Raw genomic sequence first — 18,038 nt, 5'->3', positions numbered from 1 at the left:
CCATTGAAGGCAACAAATATTTATTGAGCACCTATGCATCAGGCATTGTATTAGGCACTAGGAATAGCGTCAAATGAAAGATGAAATCCTGCACTTTAAGGAAGTCAGCCTTCCTTAGGAGGAGTGTCGAACAAGTAAACAGATTACCCAAATGAGCTTCAAGAAGTTAGTTTTGAAGTGAAGATATATGATAATGTGTATAAGCAGCTTACAACCCTGGAAAATAAAGGACATTATCGAAAAATCAAGGAGAAAGAGAGCTAAGAGAAGGTGAAGTACAGCTTCACCGTAAGTAGCCTAATAATCCAACCCAATAATAACACAAAAATAACCCATAGCAACTGATTTAGAATCACTTGGCCAGTTTGTAAGGATAAAAGAATGCAGATTCATATCTACTAAAATCAGAATGGGAGAAAAGGATGTTTAAGCCTGTGTTTTAGAACCCCCACCCAAAGTTTTAGAACATGGCGAAGCCAAATTTGGCAGACCTCATTCCCCGGCTACTCCCTCCTTCTAGACTGAGGATAGCCCACAGCGTGCCTCTTCTCCCTTCCTTCCTTTCCCTCGGAGCTGTCCGTCTTGTCTCCGGACAAGCGCCACAGATTACAGGCCTCCTTGCGTGAGGCGAGGTCCAGCTACCAACCTCCCTCTACCACGCAAACATCCAGACCCTCGCTCCGCAAAGGATTTGGGGAAACCGCAACAGGCCAATCTAAAGGGCGGGAGGAGGGGCAAGAGACCAAGAGGGAGGAGAGGTTTCTTTGATTGACGCGAGATACACCCAATGAGAGAAGAGGACCAATGACGCTTCCGCCTCAAAGGGCAGGACGTTAGCAATGTCAACCAATCCGGCTCAGAAGTGTTTACCTTGTGGGAGGTCCTTGAGGCCGCTGAGGTCGTTGGTGTCTGTTGAACGGCTCGTGGAAGTCGTGCTGCCTTGGGTAGGGCGTTAAGGTCGTTCTTGAGAGGAACGTCTCTGTCCGAAGAGAAAATGAGTTTAGCTCTGAGGTCGGTAATGAGGAGGCCGCAAAGCTCTCCACACCTCGCAGCGGGCCCCAGGGCGGGTGTGTGTGGAAGGGAGGCAGTTGGGGCCGAGGCGAGGAAGGGGGTGTAGTTTGGGACGAGGGAGAGGAGTCTCGGCCAGCGTTCCCGGGCCCGGACCCCTCACTCTGGGGGCCGTGGTGTGTCGCAGGTGATGAGCCCCGTGCATTTCTGCTGAGGTAGACACGTCTATCAGTGCGTTGGGTTTTGCACCACCAAAAAGATGGGCTGTTTTCGTTGTGAGGAGGGAGTGAAATATCGCGATGTTTCTTCTCGCGGTTTTTCTGCGAGAAATCAGGCCATGGAGCATCCCTTCGTTCAGCTCCTCCTTCCTGGTCTACGGCCCCACCTCAGCGGCAGTGCTGTCATCATACTTAACTATAAAATTTGGGAATAACATTAACCCCTCACTGCTCTTCTGCTAGGGCCCTATATTAAGGTATAACCGGAGACCCATTTTAATGACTTTAATTGGTAATCTCTTAAGATTTTTCAAATTTTTTAGTTTCTTTACCTTTCCTTCACTTGCGACCTCTAACCCCCTGTCTGTTGCCCCCAGCCCCATGTAGACGTCAATACCTTAAAAATAGCTAGATACGCCTCTCTAAACTGGTGCCGCCTTTGGCTAGGAGATTCCTGTGGGAGCCTTGCGTGGGGTCAGTTGTAGGTCTGTTGTGGACTTGGCCTTTCAGAGAAAATGACCCCGGGAAATGTTCGAGCTGGTATAAACCGATTTTCCTCAGCTTTATTTATTGTACGTCTTCGGTCACTTTCTAATCATCTCTTGCCTTTGTTGTAGATTTTAGAGAACAAAATACAGGCAAATAGATAACGTTTTACTGAAATCAACCCGAGTTTTACATTTTAAAGTTTTATGAGTTTGTTGGGTTTCAAAACTTGTTTTTATGCAGATGTTGCAGCGGCATTTGAAATTTTGGAACGCTAAAATCAGGATCTCTTAAGGAGGACATTTCTGGCTTTTAAAATAAAATTTCCTTTAAAAAAGTTGCCAGAGTTTATGAGAAACAATCTAAATTTACAAGTGAGATTTACAAAACCATAGACTCTTCACTTTATTATAGAAAATTAGCACAAATACTCTTTTTTTTTTTTTGGCGTTTTCATGGTTTGTTTAGACATATCAATGAAAGAAATTATAAATAAAGTGCCAAACTTATGTGTAATCTAAATCACTTGTAACCTACCACGCTAAAATACTTCGTAAGTTAATTGTTAAATTTTAAACTTTTTTGGGTAGAAATTTAGTTAACTTATAAGTGATATCAGAAGTAAACCAAATACATAACGATCATCAGGAATTTTCCTTTGATTTTTTTAACACTGTGTTTAGAGCAATGTAAATAATGAATGCTTTGTTCTTTTGTTGGCGATTTTTTGTCATAAAAACAATGTTTTTTATTCAAGTTCTGATTTTTTCCTCTGTAATATCAGTGAGAATAAACACAAAGCTAGAAGGAAAGAAAGTTAGGTCTTCATTTCTTTGAATAACTTGTAATACTTTTCACTTTTGGAAAGTGCAAATTTATAGCAGCTTAGACTATGGAATGAGCAAGGCTCATGTACGGAAGATTTCTGATTCTCCCACATAACTTCCTTTTTAGAAATTTAAAAAATTATTCAATCGGTTAATTTTTTTGTTGCATTTTAATCATCTGGATGCATAGGAGAATAGAATTAAAGTAGGCTAAAAAGACTTTGTTTCTTTTCATTTCGTAGAAATGAGCTTGTGGTAGACAAAACAAAGAGGAAAAAAAGAAGAGAACTCTCTGAAGAACAGAAACAAGAAATTAAAGATGCTTTTGAACTATTTGACACAGACAAGGATGAAGCAATAGATTATCATGAATTAAAGGTAATAGTGTAATGTAAAATATATATTTTTCTGTTAAAATGATGTTCATTTTTGATAATTGGTTAAAATACATTTCTAAAGTATTTTAACTGACTGGTTTTGGAAATATGAAACCGTTTTAAATGTTCACAGTTAAATGCTATAAGAAAATTGAATAATACTCCTAACATCTTTTTAGAAATTCCTTTTCATATTGTAAAATGAATAGTGTTTTAAATATAAAAATAAATTTCTATGTAAGGCCTTATTTTTCATTCACATAATTAAAAGATTTCAAACTGTAAGATTTAAACAGTGTTTACTGTATTCTTCTTCCCACTGTTTTTTGTTTGTTTGGTTTTTGGTGACTCATTCTTTTTTCACATTGTGAGAGTGTTATTTCTCTTTTAATTTGAACATGGTAGTAGTATATTCTTTATGTACTTTCTCTGGTGCAGACAACATAAATGATGTCTGATGTTGATACGATGCTAATGGGGAAAAATGTTAATTTTAGGGCCTAGAATTATTTCTAAAGATGCAAGGGAAAATTGGTGTTTAGGGTAGTACAGATCTCACACTTAGCACAATGAGAAAGGCAACATTTTAATAGCTCTTTAGTTCTTTTTTTATTTTATTTATTTATTTTTTTACTTACCCAGCTTTGATCCATTCTTGCTTTATAATGTCTGTTCCATTTGTTGCCGTTGTTATTATTTTGGTTTGGGATCTTATTTCATACCTAGAGCTTCTAGTTAACTCTGTATAGTACCATTAGGTTCATCTTTCTAAAATTCTTTCCTCATTTTGTTCATTGTTCATAAAACTAGTGGCTCCTCGTTATAAACTGCATAAAGTTCACATTCCTTTAATTTTTATTGAATGCCCTCCACACTTTTACTACTGGCTCCTTTTCTCATTTGCTAACCACTTGCTTCCACCTGAGCTCTTCCTGTTCAGGTAAGATAAGCTGCTCTCTTCACTGTCCTCTAACCTCTTTTTTATGGTATCTGTTTTAATACCAGTCATCCTTTTCTTATTGCCCTTCTACTTTATTTCATCCATACATCAGGGAACAAATGGAATCTCTCCAAGTAAGACTTCTTTAGTCAGTGTCATGTCTCTCTTCTTGTTAACAGTAACAGGATCTTGGATCTTTTCTTTAAACTCAGGGACCTGAACTACTTACTTAACAACTAATCGTGTAGATTCTTATGATAACTCTTATTTTCATTCTTTTATCTCTTCTGTTGTATAAATTTTTAACATTTATGCTATGCCTTTTTTTTGCATTTTGGTTGTTAATCATTTGAGAGCAAATAACTTGTTAAAATGATCTGTATACTGGGTGCCTAGGTGGCTCAAGTCAGTTAAGCGCCTGACTCTTGATTTTAGCTTAGGTCATAATCTCATAATTCCTGAGATTGAGCCCCACATCATGCTCTATGCTGACAGCGTGGAGCCTGCTTGGGATTCTCTCTCTCAAGATAAACATTTAAAAAATAAGTAAAATGATCTGTACAATACGTCAGCCTATTGCATAGTGTATTTTATAAACACTTGATTGGTATGTCCTATAAAAGATATATAAATGAAAAAAATTGCCATTTAATTTCAGTAGTGAAGAAAAACTATCACTTTGTTTTTTTAGAGATATAAAACATGCAACAGAATTAAATGTTTCATTAATGTGTTTACCTCTCTTAAGTTCTGAAAACTTAAGAATTAGAAGTCACTTCTTTTGAAAGAGTGCTTGATAATTTGCTTTTCCCTTTTAATCCAAAAGGTGGCAATGAGAGCCTTGGGGTTTGATGTAAAAAAAGCTGACGTACTGAAGATTCTTAAAGATTATGACAGAGAAGCCACAGGGAAAATCACCTTTGAAGATTTTAATGAAGTTGGTGTGTATTTTAATAGTCTTTGTAATTAGCACTTGTTAGGAAATTATCTGGTTAATATTAGTATTTTTTTAATTCTCTGGGTTATGGAATTTTGTTATAGAACATTGTGGTATAATGTGGATCTCATATGGGGGCCGGGGGACACTCTTTTTACTTAATTTCAAAGAAAATATAAGATTTACAGCTTCCCTGTGGAATTTATCATTTTGTCTTTAGTTCTGAAGATTCTAAGGAACTCTATTGTGTAGCTTTTTGTGGGAGGATGTTTTTCTAAGTAATATGTGTTTATATTATATGATAAAGGATGATCAAAACATTATTTTCTTAGAGTAAAACAGAAAATTTGGTATCCTTTTGTATGGAAAATATTTCCTAAGACCATTCTGGTGTGTGATTTTTGTTGGCAGAGTGGGAGAAGAGAAAACCTGTAGCATTTGTTATCTTTGGCTCTAGATGAAGGGCATGCCTTCAGGTTGACAAAGCTTATGAAGGTCTACATACTCTGAGTGACTTGATCTTGGTGAATAAAGTCATCTGTTTAAAGTTGCAAGTGGAGAGAAGATTGTGGTAAAGGAGGCATTTGGCAGACTTAAGCAGGAAAAATCATTGTAGAACAACCAACTAAGCATAATGTGTCATGAGCTTAATATGATTGAATTTTATACAGTTGATTTTCGTGAATTATTTACAGCATATATCAGGCTTTTTAGTATAGAAGATTCTGGAAGGCAAGGACTTTGTTATTATAATTTAAATACATTATGTAGAATATTATACGTAGAATGTATGTATATTCAGGTTTTTATTAAATAAATTTTCTAAACCATTGATAACCACTTTATATGGGTCATGATATATACATTTCATGTGTTTTTAGAGATGCAAAAAATTTAGGAACAAATGCAGTTACACATACACACAAACTTTTTGTGTAAATATTCAGCAAGAAGCAATACACAAAGCAAAAAAAATGGCAGTTAGTACATATGGAAAAGATAGAGTCCTTTCATAAATCATTGTTTTTATTTTTTTAATCTGAAAACTCAAAATGAAAGTGAAGAGAGAAGTTAAAGGATGAGCTTAAAAGAGAAAGAAAGCACAACACAGAAGAACTTCAATTTATACACTGAGAAATAACTGTTTAGAGAAGCAGGTTGTCCCTTTGGGAAGCATATTGCGTGTGGTTTTTTGGTTTTGTTTTGTTTTGTTTTTTCTAATTGGTAGATTTATTGAGAGAAGGAGAGCCATCTTTATTCTTTTCAGTCTTTCAGTATTGAAGCTCTTGTATAGTTCATGATCTTAGTCCAAGTTCCAACTTAGATTATTTATAGACAGGTGTTAGGATTTAGTGACAATGATACCATTAGGAAAGAGCTACAATTCAGGCACATTAGATACAATGTAGTGGTTTGGCATGGACAGTTTGAAACCAGATTGGTTGGGTTCACATCTTGGTTTTGCCACTTACTAGCTGTATAATTTGGTCATTTTACTTCTCTGTGTCTCAACTATAAATTGGGGCTATCTTGTGGGTTGTGAGGAATAAATAAGTTAATAAGTAAAGTGCTTAGCAAGGGGCCTAGCTACAGTAAGTACTATTAAGTATTTGTTAGTATTACTTTAAAAATTGTCTTTGTTTTATTGTGTTTTAGTGCCTCGTGATAATTGTACATGCATCACTGGAACATAAAAAGTATTGTATTCCATGTATTTATATTTTTCTGATTACCCTGTTTTCATAGTTGCAGGCTATTTTAAGCATTATATCATTGTCATTAATAATTTTATGTAGCACATGTCATCTTAAGTAAATACAGTTTTAAATTTGTGATCTTATTAGCAGTTGAAGCCAAAGTCCCATGCCATATTCACCTTTTCCTGACCGTCCATCTTTTCTGTGTTAATAACAGGGTATGAGGGTGGCTCAGTAGGTTAGGCCTCCGACTCTTGGTTTCGGCTCAGGTCATGATCTCACAGGTCCATGAGTTAGAGCCCCGCCTCTGGCTCTGCACTGACATGTGGAGCCTCCTTGGGATTCTTTGTCTCTCCCTCTCTCCACTCTTCCCCCCTCTCTCTCTGTCTCCCTCCTTCTGTCTCAAAATAAATAAATTAACTTAAAAAAAAAAAAGAGAGCATGATTACTGGGTTTCTTCCAGAATTAATGGCCATGGGTAAACTTCTCTCTGACTTTCAAAGATTAAACTTTTGACCTGCTTGAAAATACCATCAGTCAAATAAAAATTTATTACTGTTTAGAAATTGAAGTCAAGAGCTCTGTATTCTCTCCATTTGTGGATTATTTTTCAATAACTGACCACAGATGAAGGTATGTTTTATACTTTGGGACAGATAACTCCAAATCAGAACATTTGAGTCTTGGTTTTATGTATCATCTATTACTAGTGAAGGATACTGTTCCACAGATATTTCTGGATGAAGTCTGACACGTAACCAAAATCTTTGGGCACATTCCATTGCCTCTTTAGAATAGAGTATTGTATTACCATTTTGCTTTGCTTATTTAACAAATATTTGCTGATTTTTTTGGCATTAGGTACTGTGTTGGGTTGAGGGAGGGGAATTAATCAGAAGTTACCAAGAGGGTCTTTCAAGGAGCTTACCATTTAAATGTAAGTAATAATAAGCTGTGGTGTTCTGTGGTAAATTATAATTTTGTTTAAAGCAGGAGTTGGCAGAGAAAGTAGTTTAGACAGAGACCTTATGCCCCCACAAAGGCTAAAATATTTACTATCTGTTTTTTGACAACAAAAAGAATTGTCAATTCCTGGCCTGGAGCAATTGAAGAAGACCTTGCAGAGGGGATTTTTAATTTAGGCCTTTGGGAATGTGAATAGGATTTCATCCTAAGGAGAAGATTGTGGGATGCAGTAGAGAAAGACATTGGAGGCAGAGAAAACAGCAAGAACAGAGTGGTACTGGAAGTATAGTATGTTTGAAGTGGGAGATAGTATTGGGCCAAATAGGTAGTCTTGCATCACATATAGAGCTTGGACTTTAGTCAGCAGATGATCATTGTCAATTTCTGTGGAAGAGAAGATATATTTTAGAAAGGTAACTCTGTTGAGAGTATTAAAGATGGGTTGAAGGGCAGAGAGACTGAAGACAGAAAATAATAGACTTTTTATGCTGAGGGTGGTGAGAATGAAGAGAGAGGCCCATTTAAGGGTAAAAAGGGTAGTATCCTTAGCACTGTAGTAATAAATCGCTGATTAGGTTAATCAGCTTAAAAAAATGTTCAGACTTCAAATATGAGAGATTATTTGTTAATGATGCTGTTATCTTTTTTGAGATCCGGCATCAAAACAACCACCTATCTTGGTGATAGTGGGAGGAATTTGAATTCTGAAATGTTGAGTGTAAAATAACTTGTATTTTTGGATAGAAACCCCCAAAAGGCAGTGAGAAATATAGTTGAAGCTGTATTTCTAGCAGCACCTTTAATGATTTTTTAACTTTTAATGTGATGTTTTCTAATGTGCTATGTTCTTAAGTGATTTTTATAATGTGTAAGGTCTAACTATTTTTAGGAAGTATATTTATGGTAGTATAATTTGAAAATAAAGTTACATGGACAGCAATTTGTGAACTAGATTGAAGTCACCTAAGTGTATATTAATTGATTTTATTTTCTTTGGAAAAAAAATGTATTTCTTACAATTCTACTTTGTAGAATAGGAATAGAGCATGGAGGAGAGTCACCATAAAGATACCATGTTTTAGCTGTCCAGAATTATGGGTATTTATAATTCCTGAGAAAAGTTGTATTCTAAGGCAAAGTATTGATAAAAGATTATATATACACATAAGTCTGAAGTAACTAACACAATTAAAGCACTAGTGGGATAAGAATTTATACATCTTGGAGCCCCATCTGTTCCCCATATCACCCTGTTGCTTCTTTAAGTACATTAATACTTTCAGCAAGCTGCTTTTTTGGTTCACCTGTCATGTAAATTATTTAATTGGTGAAGAAAATTTCTTAACACTTTTTTTTTTCCTTGTCCTGCTTTTTTGTTGGGCCTAAATTCAAAATAAGTTGAGTATGTGCCATAGAGTTAAGCATGGTATTTTATTTTGGTGTTATGGCTGTGTATATGCCAACTCCTTTTTGACTGAATATTTATGAGCTTGGGTGATTTGCATACTTATAGTAATATACTTCAATTAGTTACTTGAAACACTTTTTGGATACAATTAACGGGTAATAGAAAACTATTAAATGTATATGTAGATGATTTAACGTTAGCTTAAATAGGTACTTACTCTAAAGCTTACTTAACCAAATACAGTGATAGTACAGCAAAACGACAATAATTTTTTGTGGGCTTGAATTGTATTTTTCCTTTTGAGTGCATTAAACTTTCCATCTATAAGCATTTGCAAGTTTTTAATGATTCTGTCAACCTTACTAGAACTGAATTATTTTTAATGGCATGATGAAAGTCATAAATAATTTTTATTATAGTAGTAGACTAGCTTGTAGAATTACTTCAGAGATGTTTACTTAGATATTTTCAGATTTTTATCTAGTAACTGAAAAAATTTTATACCACAGATTGTTACTGTAATTTTTATTGTTGTGGCTATTGATTAATGACTGTGAATGTTAAAAATAGTGTTTAAGTTTACTACATTATTCTATATTACTACCTTTAATCTATTAGAATATATTATTGCTGTTGAAGTCTGATATTCCTCACTTTTAATTGTAGTTTTTTGGGAGTTATTATCTTGGTGAACAAAATGGGCATGATTTTAGAGAGATCTTTCCAGACTTTCTTTTTTTGGGGGCAGAGGTGGAGAGGTGGTTCTTGCTACAGTCGTATTCAGTAACTACTTTTCATATTTTTGAAAAACAAGAGTCCTCAAATCATGAAGCTATCAGTAGAATTTTCGTCTGTCTGAAATTGTATCTCTGTCAATGATGGCAGTGAATTTGTCAGGAATTTTTGGTCTTTATTACAGGGTTAAATTTAAGGAACCATAATGTGCTTAAGTTCAGCCATCAGACAGCTTTTATCTAAGTAGCTTTAATTGTTTTGTTGATATACCATCTCTATAGCTAAGTTACAAACTCCTAGACTTTTTTGTTTGGTGTTAGTGCAGCCTAGTACAATTCTTGATAATGGTAGACCTTAAATAAATATGGTATGTAGTCCTTTTTATTTTGCCTCTTTGTGTGATAGTTTTGCTTACTCTTATAATAGGATGAATTGTTGATAACCTAAAGATTAAATTTTAAAACCCAGATTTGATTTTTATAATTTGAGTTTTACCTTTTGGGTTTTCGGGCTCTGATTTGGCATTTTATTATCAAACTAAATGTTGAAAGATTCACGACTTTAATTGTCATCTAGTACTTTTTGATTTCACGAATGCATTTGTGATTATGAAGTGTTTTAAATTTTTTTTTTAAATTTCTTTTTAACTGTAGTGACAGACTGGATATTGGAAAGAGATCCGCATGAAGAAATATTAAAGGCATTTAAACTATTTGATGATGATGATTCAGGTAAAATAAGCTTGAGAAATTTGCGACGTGTTGCCAGAGAACTGGGTGAAAACATGAGTGATGAAGAACTTCGGGCTATGATAGAAGAATTTGATAAAGATGGTGATGGAGAAAGTAAGTTTTGAGTAAAACACATATTCTATGTATTATTACTGATATATGCATATAGTAAATTTTTCTAAAATCAAATGATTTTCAAGACTCATTGCAAAGTATCTCTATTTGGTATAATTGTTGTTCACCCTATAGTGGGGTTTTTGCATAAACATTTCACATAATTCAATTTAGAATGAAGCAGACCTTTAAAACCAAATAAACTGGTTGTAATATCAAGTTCCACACTTCAGGAAGGTACTTTACTTTTTGAGCATCACCAAAATCTTTCCTTGAGGATCACCAAAATCCTTCTTGAACATCACCAAAATTTCAGCTACTTGGTAAAAAATGTCCACTTTTTAAAAAGTGTTTATTTTTTTAGAGAGAGAGTGAGTGACTGTGTTCATGTGTGTGAAAGTCGGGAGGGGCAGAGAGAGAGGAAGAGAGAATCCCAAGCAGGGTCTGCGCTGTCAGCACAGAACCCGTCACGGGGCTCTGTCCCACAAACCATGAGATTATCATTGGTGCTGAAATCAAGAGTCAGACACTTAACCCACTAAGCCACCCAGGCACCCGTAAAACATCAGCCTTTAATGACTTCTTCCTTAACCTACATGCTCTTCTAAACTGTAACTAAGTTCTATTGTTTCTACTCTTTAAATGTTTTGAAACTGTTTTATGTCTTTGTTTACTGCTGCTGCCCTAGTTCTGGCCCTAATTTCTTTGTAGGAATGTTATTATAGCCCCATTCATTATTTCCTTGAATGCCTGCTGGATATGGTGCCTTATGTGCAATCTGGTGCTGCTACACAATGAGGAAGGCAGATGTGGTTTTTGCCCTCACTGACTCTACAGTCCCTTTTCCCCCCCTAATTGCCCTCTATGCCTATGAGCCTCTACCCTCTAATTTAGTTTCTTGATAACATTCTTTTCTTAAAATACAGGTTTGATGATGTCATTCCTCTCTTCGAACACCGAATGATTCTTCACTACCTACAGAGTAAATTTCAAAGTTCTCTAAGATAGATTCTGCCCTAACTATCCAGTTTTATTTCCTACTGAGCTCTTCAGTGTCCTGCTTTAACTTTCACCTCCCATACATACATGCCTTGACCAAATATATTCTACCCTGAAAACACTTTTTTATGCCATGCCATTCCTTAATCCTAGAATATTCTAATTGCCATTTTAAAGTTCCATTTTCTCAAGCCTCCTCTGGTGGCCTCTGTATGAGTTATGGAGACTGCCATTGAGGGTCCATAGCATTTAGAGGAACACGGTATTTTGACAGTTCTGTACAATGCCTTCTGTTAGTTATTTACATGTGTAACTCTCCAATATATTGTAAGTTCTTTAAGAGCATAATGGAATCCTATAGGGTGAAAGGCCTGAGGCTTTGGAAACCTACAGATCTGGATTTGAATTGAATCTCTGCCACTTACATAGTTGCTCTGTAATGTGCAAGTTTTCAGTGTTGTCTGAGTCGTGGTTTCCCATTTATTAAAGTGAGAATGGTAATACCTTCCAGGTGGTTGTAAGTATTTAAAGGAAGATATTTGAAGGTGCCTATTACTAAATGGAAACTTGTTTGCCTTTTTTTGTATCTTTACTCATCTTTATATTCTCCTGCATTTTCTTGAACACAGTGAGTGCTCTGACGTTGGTTGATTTAAAGCCCTGACCCAGGAGTGTGTATTACAGTAGATACATGTTGATAGAGTATCACCTATACATACATACATAAATATGTACATAATACACACTTTACTTTGGCAATACTATCATGCTTTAATAAGGAGGTAAGACAGTAGCTATAAGTTCAGGTTTGTAGATTGTACTTTAGAGTTGTGTATTATACTTTCTCATATTTATGTAAATATTATTCGAGGAATATAAAACTTTTTTTTAATACTAGTTCTTTGAAGGGTATTGATAGATTTTTATTTATTTATTTATTTATTTAAAATATAATTTATTGTCAAATTGGCTATCATACAGCGTGCACAGTGTGCTCTTGGTTTTCGGGGTAGATTCCCATGGCTCATTGCTTACACACAACACCCAGTGCACATCCCAACAAGTGTCCTCAGTGCCCCTCACCCATTTTCCCCTCTCCCCCATCCACTCAGTAACCCTCAGTTCTCTGTATTTAAGAGTCTAACTATTTTTCAATGTTTATTTTTGAGAGAGAGAGAGAGGGGTGGGGGAGGGACAGAGAGAGAGGGAGACCCAGAATCTAAAGCAGGCCCCAGGCTATGAACTGTCAGCATAGAGCCCAACATGGGGCTCAAACTCAGGAACCGTGAGATCATGACCTGAGCCGAAGTTGGATGCTTAACGGACTCAGCCACCCAAGTGCCCCTGTTTATATTTTAAAACAAAGATCGTTTTTAAAACAAAGATAGTATCCACTGCCTTCATATTTAAAAAATTTTTGTGTCTTACCAAGCTGTTGGCTGTTACCCTAAACTAATTTCAAAGCAGCTCTGTTTTATAAGGGTACTATCTTACGTAGCATAGAAAATCTTGGTATGTCTATTTCATAAATCGTCAGTAACGGCTACTACCTGTGTCAAAAGATTAGAGTTATTTTCTTTTCCTGTGTTACGCACATGCAAATTAGGTTTTGGTATTGGCTTAATTTGACATTAGAGGAAAATATTAATTATGAAGCTGCCTCTTAAATTTAAACAATGCGAAACTTTGCATAGAAAATGTGTCCCATTTCTTGCATCTCTTGTTAGTCCGCTCTGTTTGTTGCTTTTGAAACTCAAGAGTTCAAGCCCCATTGCTTGAAGATTTTAGTGCATACTTACTTAAAACATTACTTTGGTTCTCAATGCTAACTTTAAGTCACTGTATAACTGTTGATTGGGCATCCTACTGTCATTTGTTTGAATGACTAACAGGCAAGTAACATTTTTTCTTTTTTTTTCTAAGAGATTGGTTACAAATATAATACAGTGGTACATAATCTTTTATTGTTAAGATTTGTTTTTTATGCAAGTGGAGGAAGGTGTTCTTAACATATTAAATTCATCTAATCTAGTATCCAGTCTGGGATTTGAATTTCTGGGGGGTGAGGGACTTCTGAAGTATTACATGGGGTCTAGGTGTATGCATCAAATATTGTCTTTGACCATATGTATAATAGTCTTGCACATGCATACATATACTACTGTTTTTTATTTATATCTATAAATGCTCTTGTAATTGATAAATACACTTTTTCAGAATTCATAGTAGCTATTTTATATTATCTGTTTCTCAAGCAAGATGTACTAAGTTTAACTATTATTGTGGCAAGTCCAGGAAATCATTGTTGAAAGACATTTTCATATTCAGAAACAATGAACTGTAATCCATTTTTAGTCTGGCTTTGGGATATTGCCTTAACTTACATGGGTCTCTGTAGCTGTACGAAAACCTGCCTATTTTGGAAAAAGTATGAGTGGCATTTTAGAAAAACTTGTTAATTTGATTAATTTGGATTCTTTTGGCTGCAGTTTTGTTTAAATATAACCTGTTTTCTTTGTATATGTTAAATTAGTAAAGATCATAATACTTGCTGTCTTTTTTTGTAGACTCTGGTAATTCTTCTGTCTTTATGAATTTTTCATACTTTAGTATTTAGGAGCAGTGAAAATGAAATGTTTATTGTGTATTTAGAATAATAAATATGGTGAAGGAGTTAAAGGAAAAGAAGATATAATGCAAGATCTAAATAGAGCTGTGCTAATGATACAGAAAGAATGCTTTCCCAATTATCACTCCTAAGATCTGTAAAACACAGTAAATATTTTTGGAAAAATCAACATTTAAAAACCCAAAGTATGGGGCGCCTGGGTGGCGCAGTCGGTTAAGCGTCCGACTTCAGCCAGGTCACGATCTCGCGGTCCGTGAGTTCGAGCCCCGCGTCAGGCTCTGGGCTGATGGCTCGGAGCCTGGAGCCTGTTTCCGATTCTGCGTCTCCCTCTCTCTCTGCCCCTCCCCCCGTTCATGCTCTGTCTCTCTCTGTCCCAAAAATAAATAAAACGTTGAAAAAAAATAAAAAATAAAAACCCAAAGTGGACCATCTTTTAAATAATTATGATAAGTATTAACACTTATTTAGTAGTTAATACTTGTTAGATTCTGTGCTTGGCATTTACATTTTGTATTATGTCACTTAATTTTCATAATGGCTTTTGTGAAGTGAATATAGTATTATCTACATTAATGCATAGGATAGATGGATGCATCTATAAATGAAGAAACTAACGCTCCGAGAGATTTATAACCTGTTTATGCTTTTATCCATAACACTGTGTTACCTCTTATGCTAAAAAATAAAATTAGGTTTCTATGTTTATGGAGTTTTAAAAATTACATGCTATTTTAGTATATAAAATATTCAATACTCAATATTCAATAAAATACTCAACTGTCACTTCAGATGCTAAAATTTGTCTAAATTTTGCTAAAATTTTCCTCTAAAGCCAGGTAGTCTCTAAGGTACTTAATCTACTTAATTTGTAGATAATTTATCTTTATTAGGTAATAAATTCTTTATTTAAAATACCTGTAATAAGATTAACCCAATGAAGTGATTGATTTATGAAAATTTTGTTTAAAGAGATAGTGTAGGAGGGGCGCCTGGGTGGCTCAGTCGGTTGAGTGTCCGACTTCTGCTCAGGTCATGATCTCACGGTTTGTGGGGTTTGTGAGTTCAAGCCCTGTGTTGGGCTCTGTGCTGACAGCTCAGAGCCTGTATGTAGCCTGCTTCGACTTCTGTGACTCCCTCTCTGTCTGTCCCTCCCTGCTCATGCTTGCTTGCTCTCTCTCTCTCTCTCTCAAAAATAAACATGAAAAATAAAATAAAATAAAGAGGCAGTGTAGGAGAAAAGTGTTATATTTGTTTGATTCAATAAATATTTTATCAGATGCCTATTTAAAGGTGGGCATTGTGCTAGATTTATTAGTATAGAAACTCGATATATGATTGATGGAGAAAGTTATGAAGCTATACGAAAGTCAAAGATCACTACTAGAATTTGTCAGATCATTGAAAATATTACAGGTTATGTGTTCTACTGTGTCATAATGTCTTGCAGATGTTTAGTATTGAAATGCATGGATTCATGGTTCATTACCAGCTTCTGGCCAACTTATTCTTCTTAACTTCTTAGAGCTTATTTTTGCACTGTTTTCTTTTTAACTATGTTGCTGAAGGTATTCTCATACCTTAGCTTTCTTTCCACTTCCTGTCAAACCAAATCCTATGTTTTATTTTAGAGCCCAAATCAAGAATTATTCTTGCCTAAGTTTTTCTCAGAAGTAATGATTTTTCCCATTATGATGGAATTTTTTTCAACATAGATATGTGTATTATTTCAATAATAGATCATGTTTTGTCTTATACAGCAGTTCTCTGTTTCTGGTATGAAACATGACTTACATGATTATTAAAACTGGAACCAGTATATTTTTTTCATTCCTGATGTACATATTTCATCTCCTCAATATGTTTTAATTGGTTAATATTTTTCTAACTTTTCATTATGAATTTTCTCAAACATAGAGGGAAAAATATTAGTTTAGTACAATACGCACCTTTATACCTTCTACCCCTTCTACCTAGATTCAGCAATTAACATTTTACTGTATTTGCATTGTCCGTAGTGTGTATTTTTTTTCTGGATCATTTGAAAAATACGTCCTGAACTTGACCTCCCTCACATTTTAGCATGCATCTACTAAGAATAAGGATATTGTTTTTCAAAATTATGATACCATTGTTACTCCTAAGAAAACTAAAAATAATTTTATATTACCTAATATCTTCTTCACTTAAATTTCCAGATACTGTAGATTAGGAACCCTGGTGTCTGTTTTGGTATATTACACAACTCTTAGGATGGTGTAGGCATTCACTAGGCAATTAAAAATGTTTGAGTCATTGGATTGTTTTCATATATTACATGTAGAAACAACCTAAAAAGATAATTTTGTAGTTCAGTATTTTCAGATGAAAAAATTAAGACACAGAACTGTTCTGTATCAGAGATATGACTGGAATCCAGATCTTTCTTTTCCTCATTGTTATTATTATTATCAAAATGATCATTCATAACCAGTGTTTTGTTAAGGTATGTGTTAAGTTTTGGACCCCATGAAATCACCTGTTTTACAAAGAGGGAGCATTCTTTTCTGAACATTTCTATTAGTAATTGTGTATATTTGTATATATTGGTTTTAAAAATTACATTTAATAAGATTACTACCTATTTATTTCTAGGTTGCCTTCTTAAATATGGTGCTTTATAAACTGTAGGTTCTTCCTGAATTTTATTTATAGTTTTGGTAACATTTTCTCTTTATGAGTGATGGTTTCTGCATTTACATCTATATTTTATAGTTGCTGTATTATCTAGCTAATTAAGACTAAATTTGTATCCTTTAAAATTACTATTACTCTAGATGTTTTCAAATTTTTTTAAGTGGCTTTTAAATATATAAAAAAATCAAGCAACAATTTGACTTTTTAAAAAATTCTATATTTTCTTCCTTTAGAATTCTAATGTACATGTACGATAGATTTAAACTTGTTTATGAAGGAAGGGATTGCTAAATGAACTCATAGAATAAAGATTATAAAGAGGCTTTAATCATTTAAAAAATTTAAAATTTCAAGCTTTAAAACTATATTTGCTAGTGTATGTAAATGTTGTCATTATGATAGACTTTTTTGTAACTTACATGTCTTTTCTGTCATTAATATTATATTCATGTTGTTTATCACATTATGTATTTTTGTATTCATGAGGTTCTACTTAATAAACATGGTCAACTTCCAATCAAAGAAGTAAAAGCAAAATAATATGTCTTAATTTATTAGCAATTTTGTATAATACAAAATTTAAAAATACTTAGTATAAAATAGTACAATTGTCCTGTGAAAAATTTGTATTTCTGACTTATATTTTCTTTCTTACTGCAGTAAATCAAGAGGAGTTCATTGCTATTATGACGGGTGACATTTAAAGAATTACAAGGATAAACACTAAGAATGTTGCAGTTACATCTCATATTCTATTTTTGTGCTGGAGCCGTGTTAAAAAGAAACCCAACTTAGTTCTCTTTTTCCAAAAGGACCAAAAATAAGTGTCTTATGTATTCATATTTTACTACTGTTAATTTTCTTTGTATGAGCAGTATTGTTAGCACTCTAATAGTTTAGCTTTGTATTTATAATATAGCTTTTATATATATATATATATAAAATTTAAAAAATTGAATCACGTGGTACACATTCTCTGAAAGTTTTTTATTCGGCATCAGTAGTCACTTTTGTTTTGATGTACACATTATGCAGACTTTCATTAATAAAGTTTTTATTTTAGTAGTACTTTAAAGTATGGTAAATTTTCTGTTTTATTTTGATTCCGAGTGTCTGTTAACGCTCAATAGTATGTTTCTTAAATCTTTTCTCTTTGAACTACTAGTTTCAGAAAAAAAATTGAAATACAAATAGCAACAGAATAGCACATTTTTCCATTACAGGTTTGACATTTTATATTTCAATACAGGATGATGACTCAATACACGCATAATTCCTTTTTTAAGAGTCATG

At 34.2% G+C, this 18,038-nt stretch overlaps 2 protein-coding genes across 2 annotated transcripts in view; one reads left to right on the top strand and one right to left on the bottom strand.

Annotated features, from left to right (window-relative positions):
• POLR3G (RNA polymerase III subunit G) overlaps positions 1–1,009 on the bottom strand; it is a 103,772-nt gene extending 102,763 nt beyond the window's left edge. Inside the window, exon 1 of the mRNA XM_027038361.2 lies at positions 871–1,009. The gene's annotated coding sequence lies outside the window, so the exon portion shown is untranslated. The remainder of the gene's footprint in view (positions 1–870) is intronic.
• Positions 873–17,820, top strand: CETN3 (centrin 3). Its single transcript, XM_015065157.3, has 5 exons — positions 873–1,011; positions 2,782–2,917; positions 4,683–4,797; positions 10,253–10,444; positions 17,406–17,820. Exons 1-5 carry the CDS (start codon positions 995–997, stop codon positions 17,447–17,449), a joined length of 504 nt encoding a protein of 167 aa, XP_014920643.1. The 5' UTR covers positions 873–994; the 3' UTR covers positions 17,450–17,820.
• The last annotated feature ends 218 nt before the right edge of the window (positions 17,821–18,038 follow it).

Source organism: Acinonyx jubatus, chromosome A1 (genome assembly GCF_027475565.1).
Source record: "Acinonyx jubatus isolate Ajub_Pintada_27869175 chromosome A1, VMU_Ajub_asm_v1.0, whole genome shotgun sequence".
NCBI classification, from domain to species: Eukaryota; Metazoa; Chordata; class Mammalia; order Carnivora; family Felidae; genus Acinonyx; species Acinonyx jubatus.
Note: the sequence above shows the minus strand (reverse complement) of the source record. Positions and strands in the feature narration are given on the sequence as shown.

What these genes read in the sequence shown, in the direction of transcription:
- CETN3 (XM_015065157.3), top strand. An exon ending in TAGATTATCATGAATTAAAG is followed by an intron (nt 2,918 to 4,682) that starts GTAATAGTGTAA and finishes TTAATCCAAAAG; the next exon opens with GTGGCAATGAGAGCCTTGGG. An exon ending in TGAAGATTTTAATGAAGTTG is followed by an intron (nt 4,798 to 10,252) that starts GTGTGTATTTTA and finishes TTTTAACTGTAG; the next exon opens with TGACAGACTGGATATTGGAA.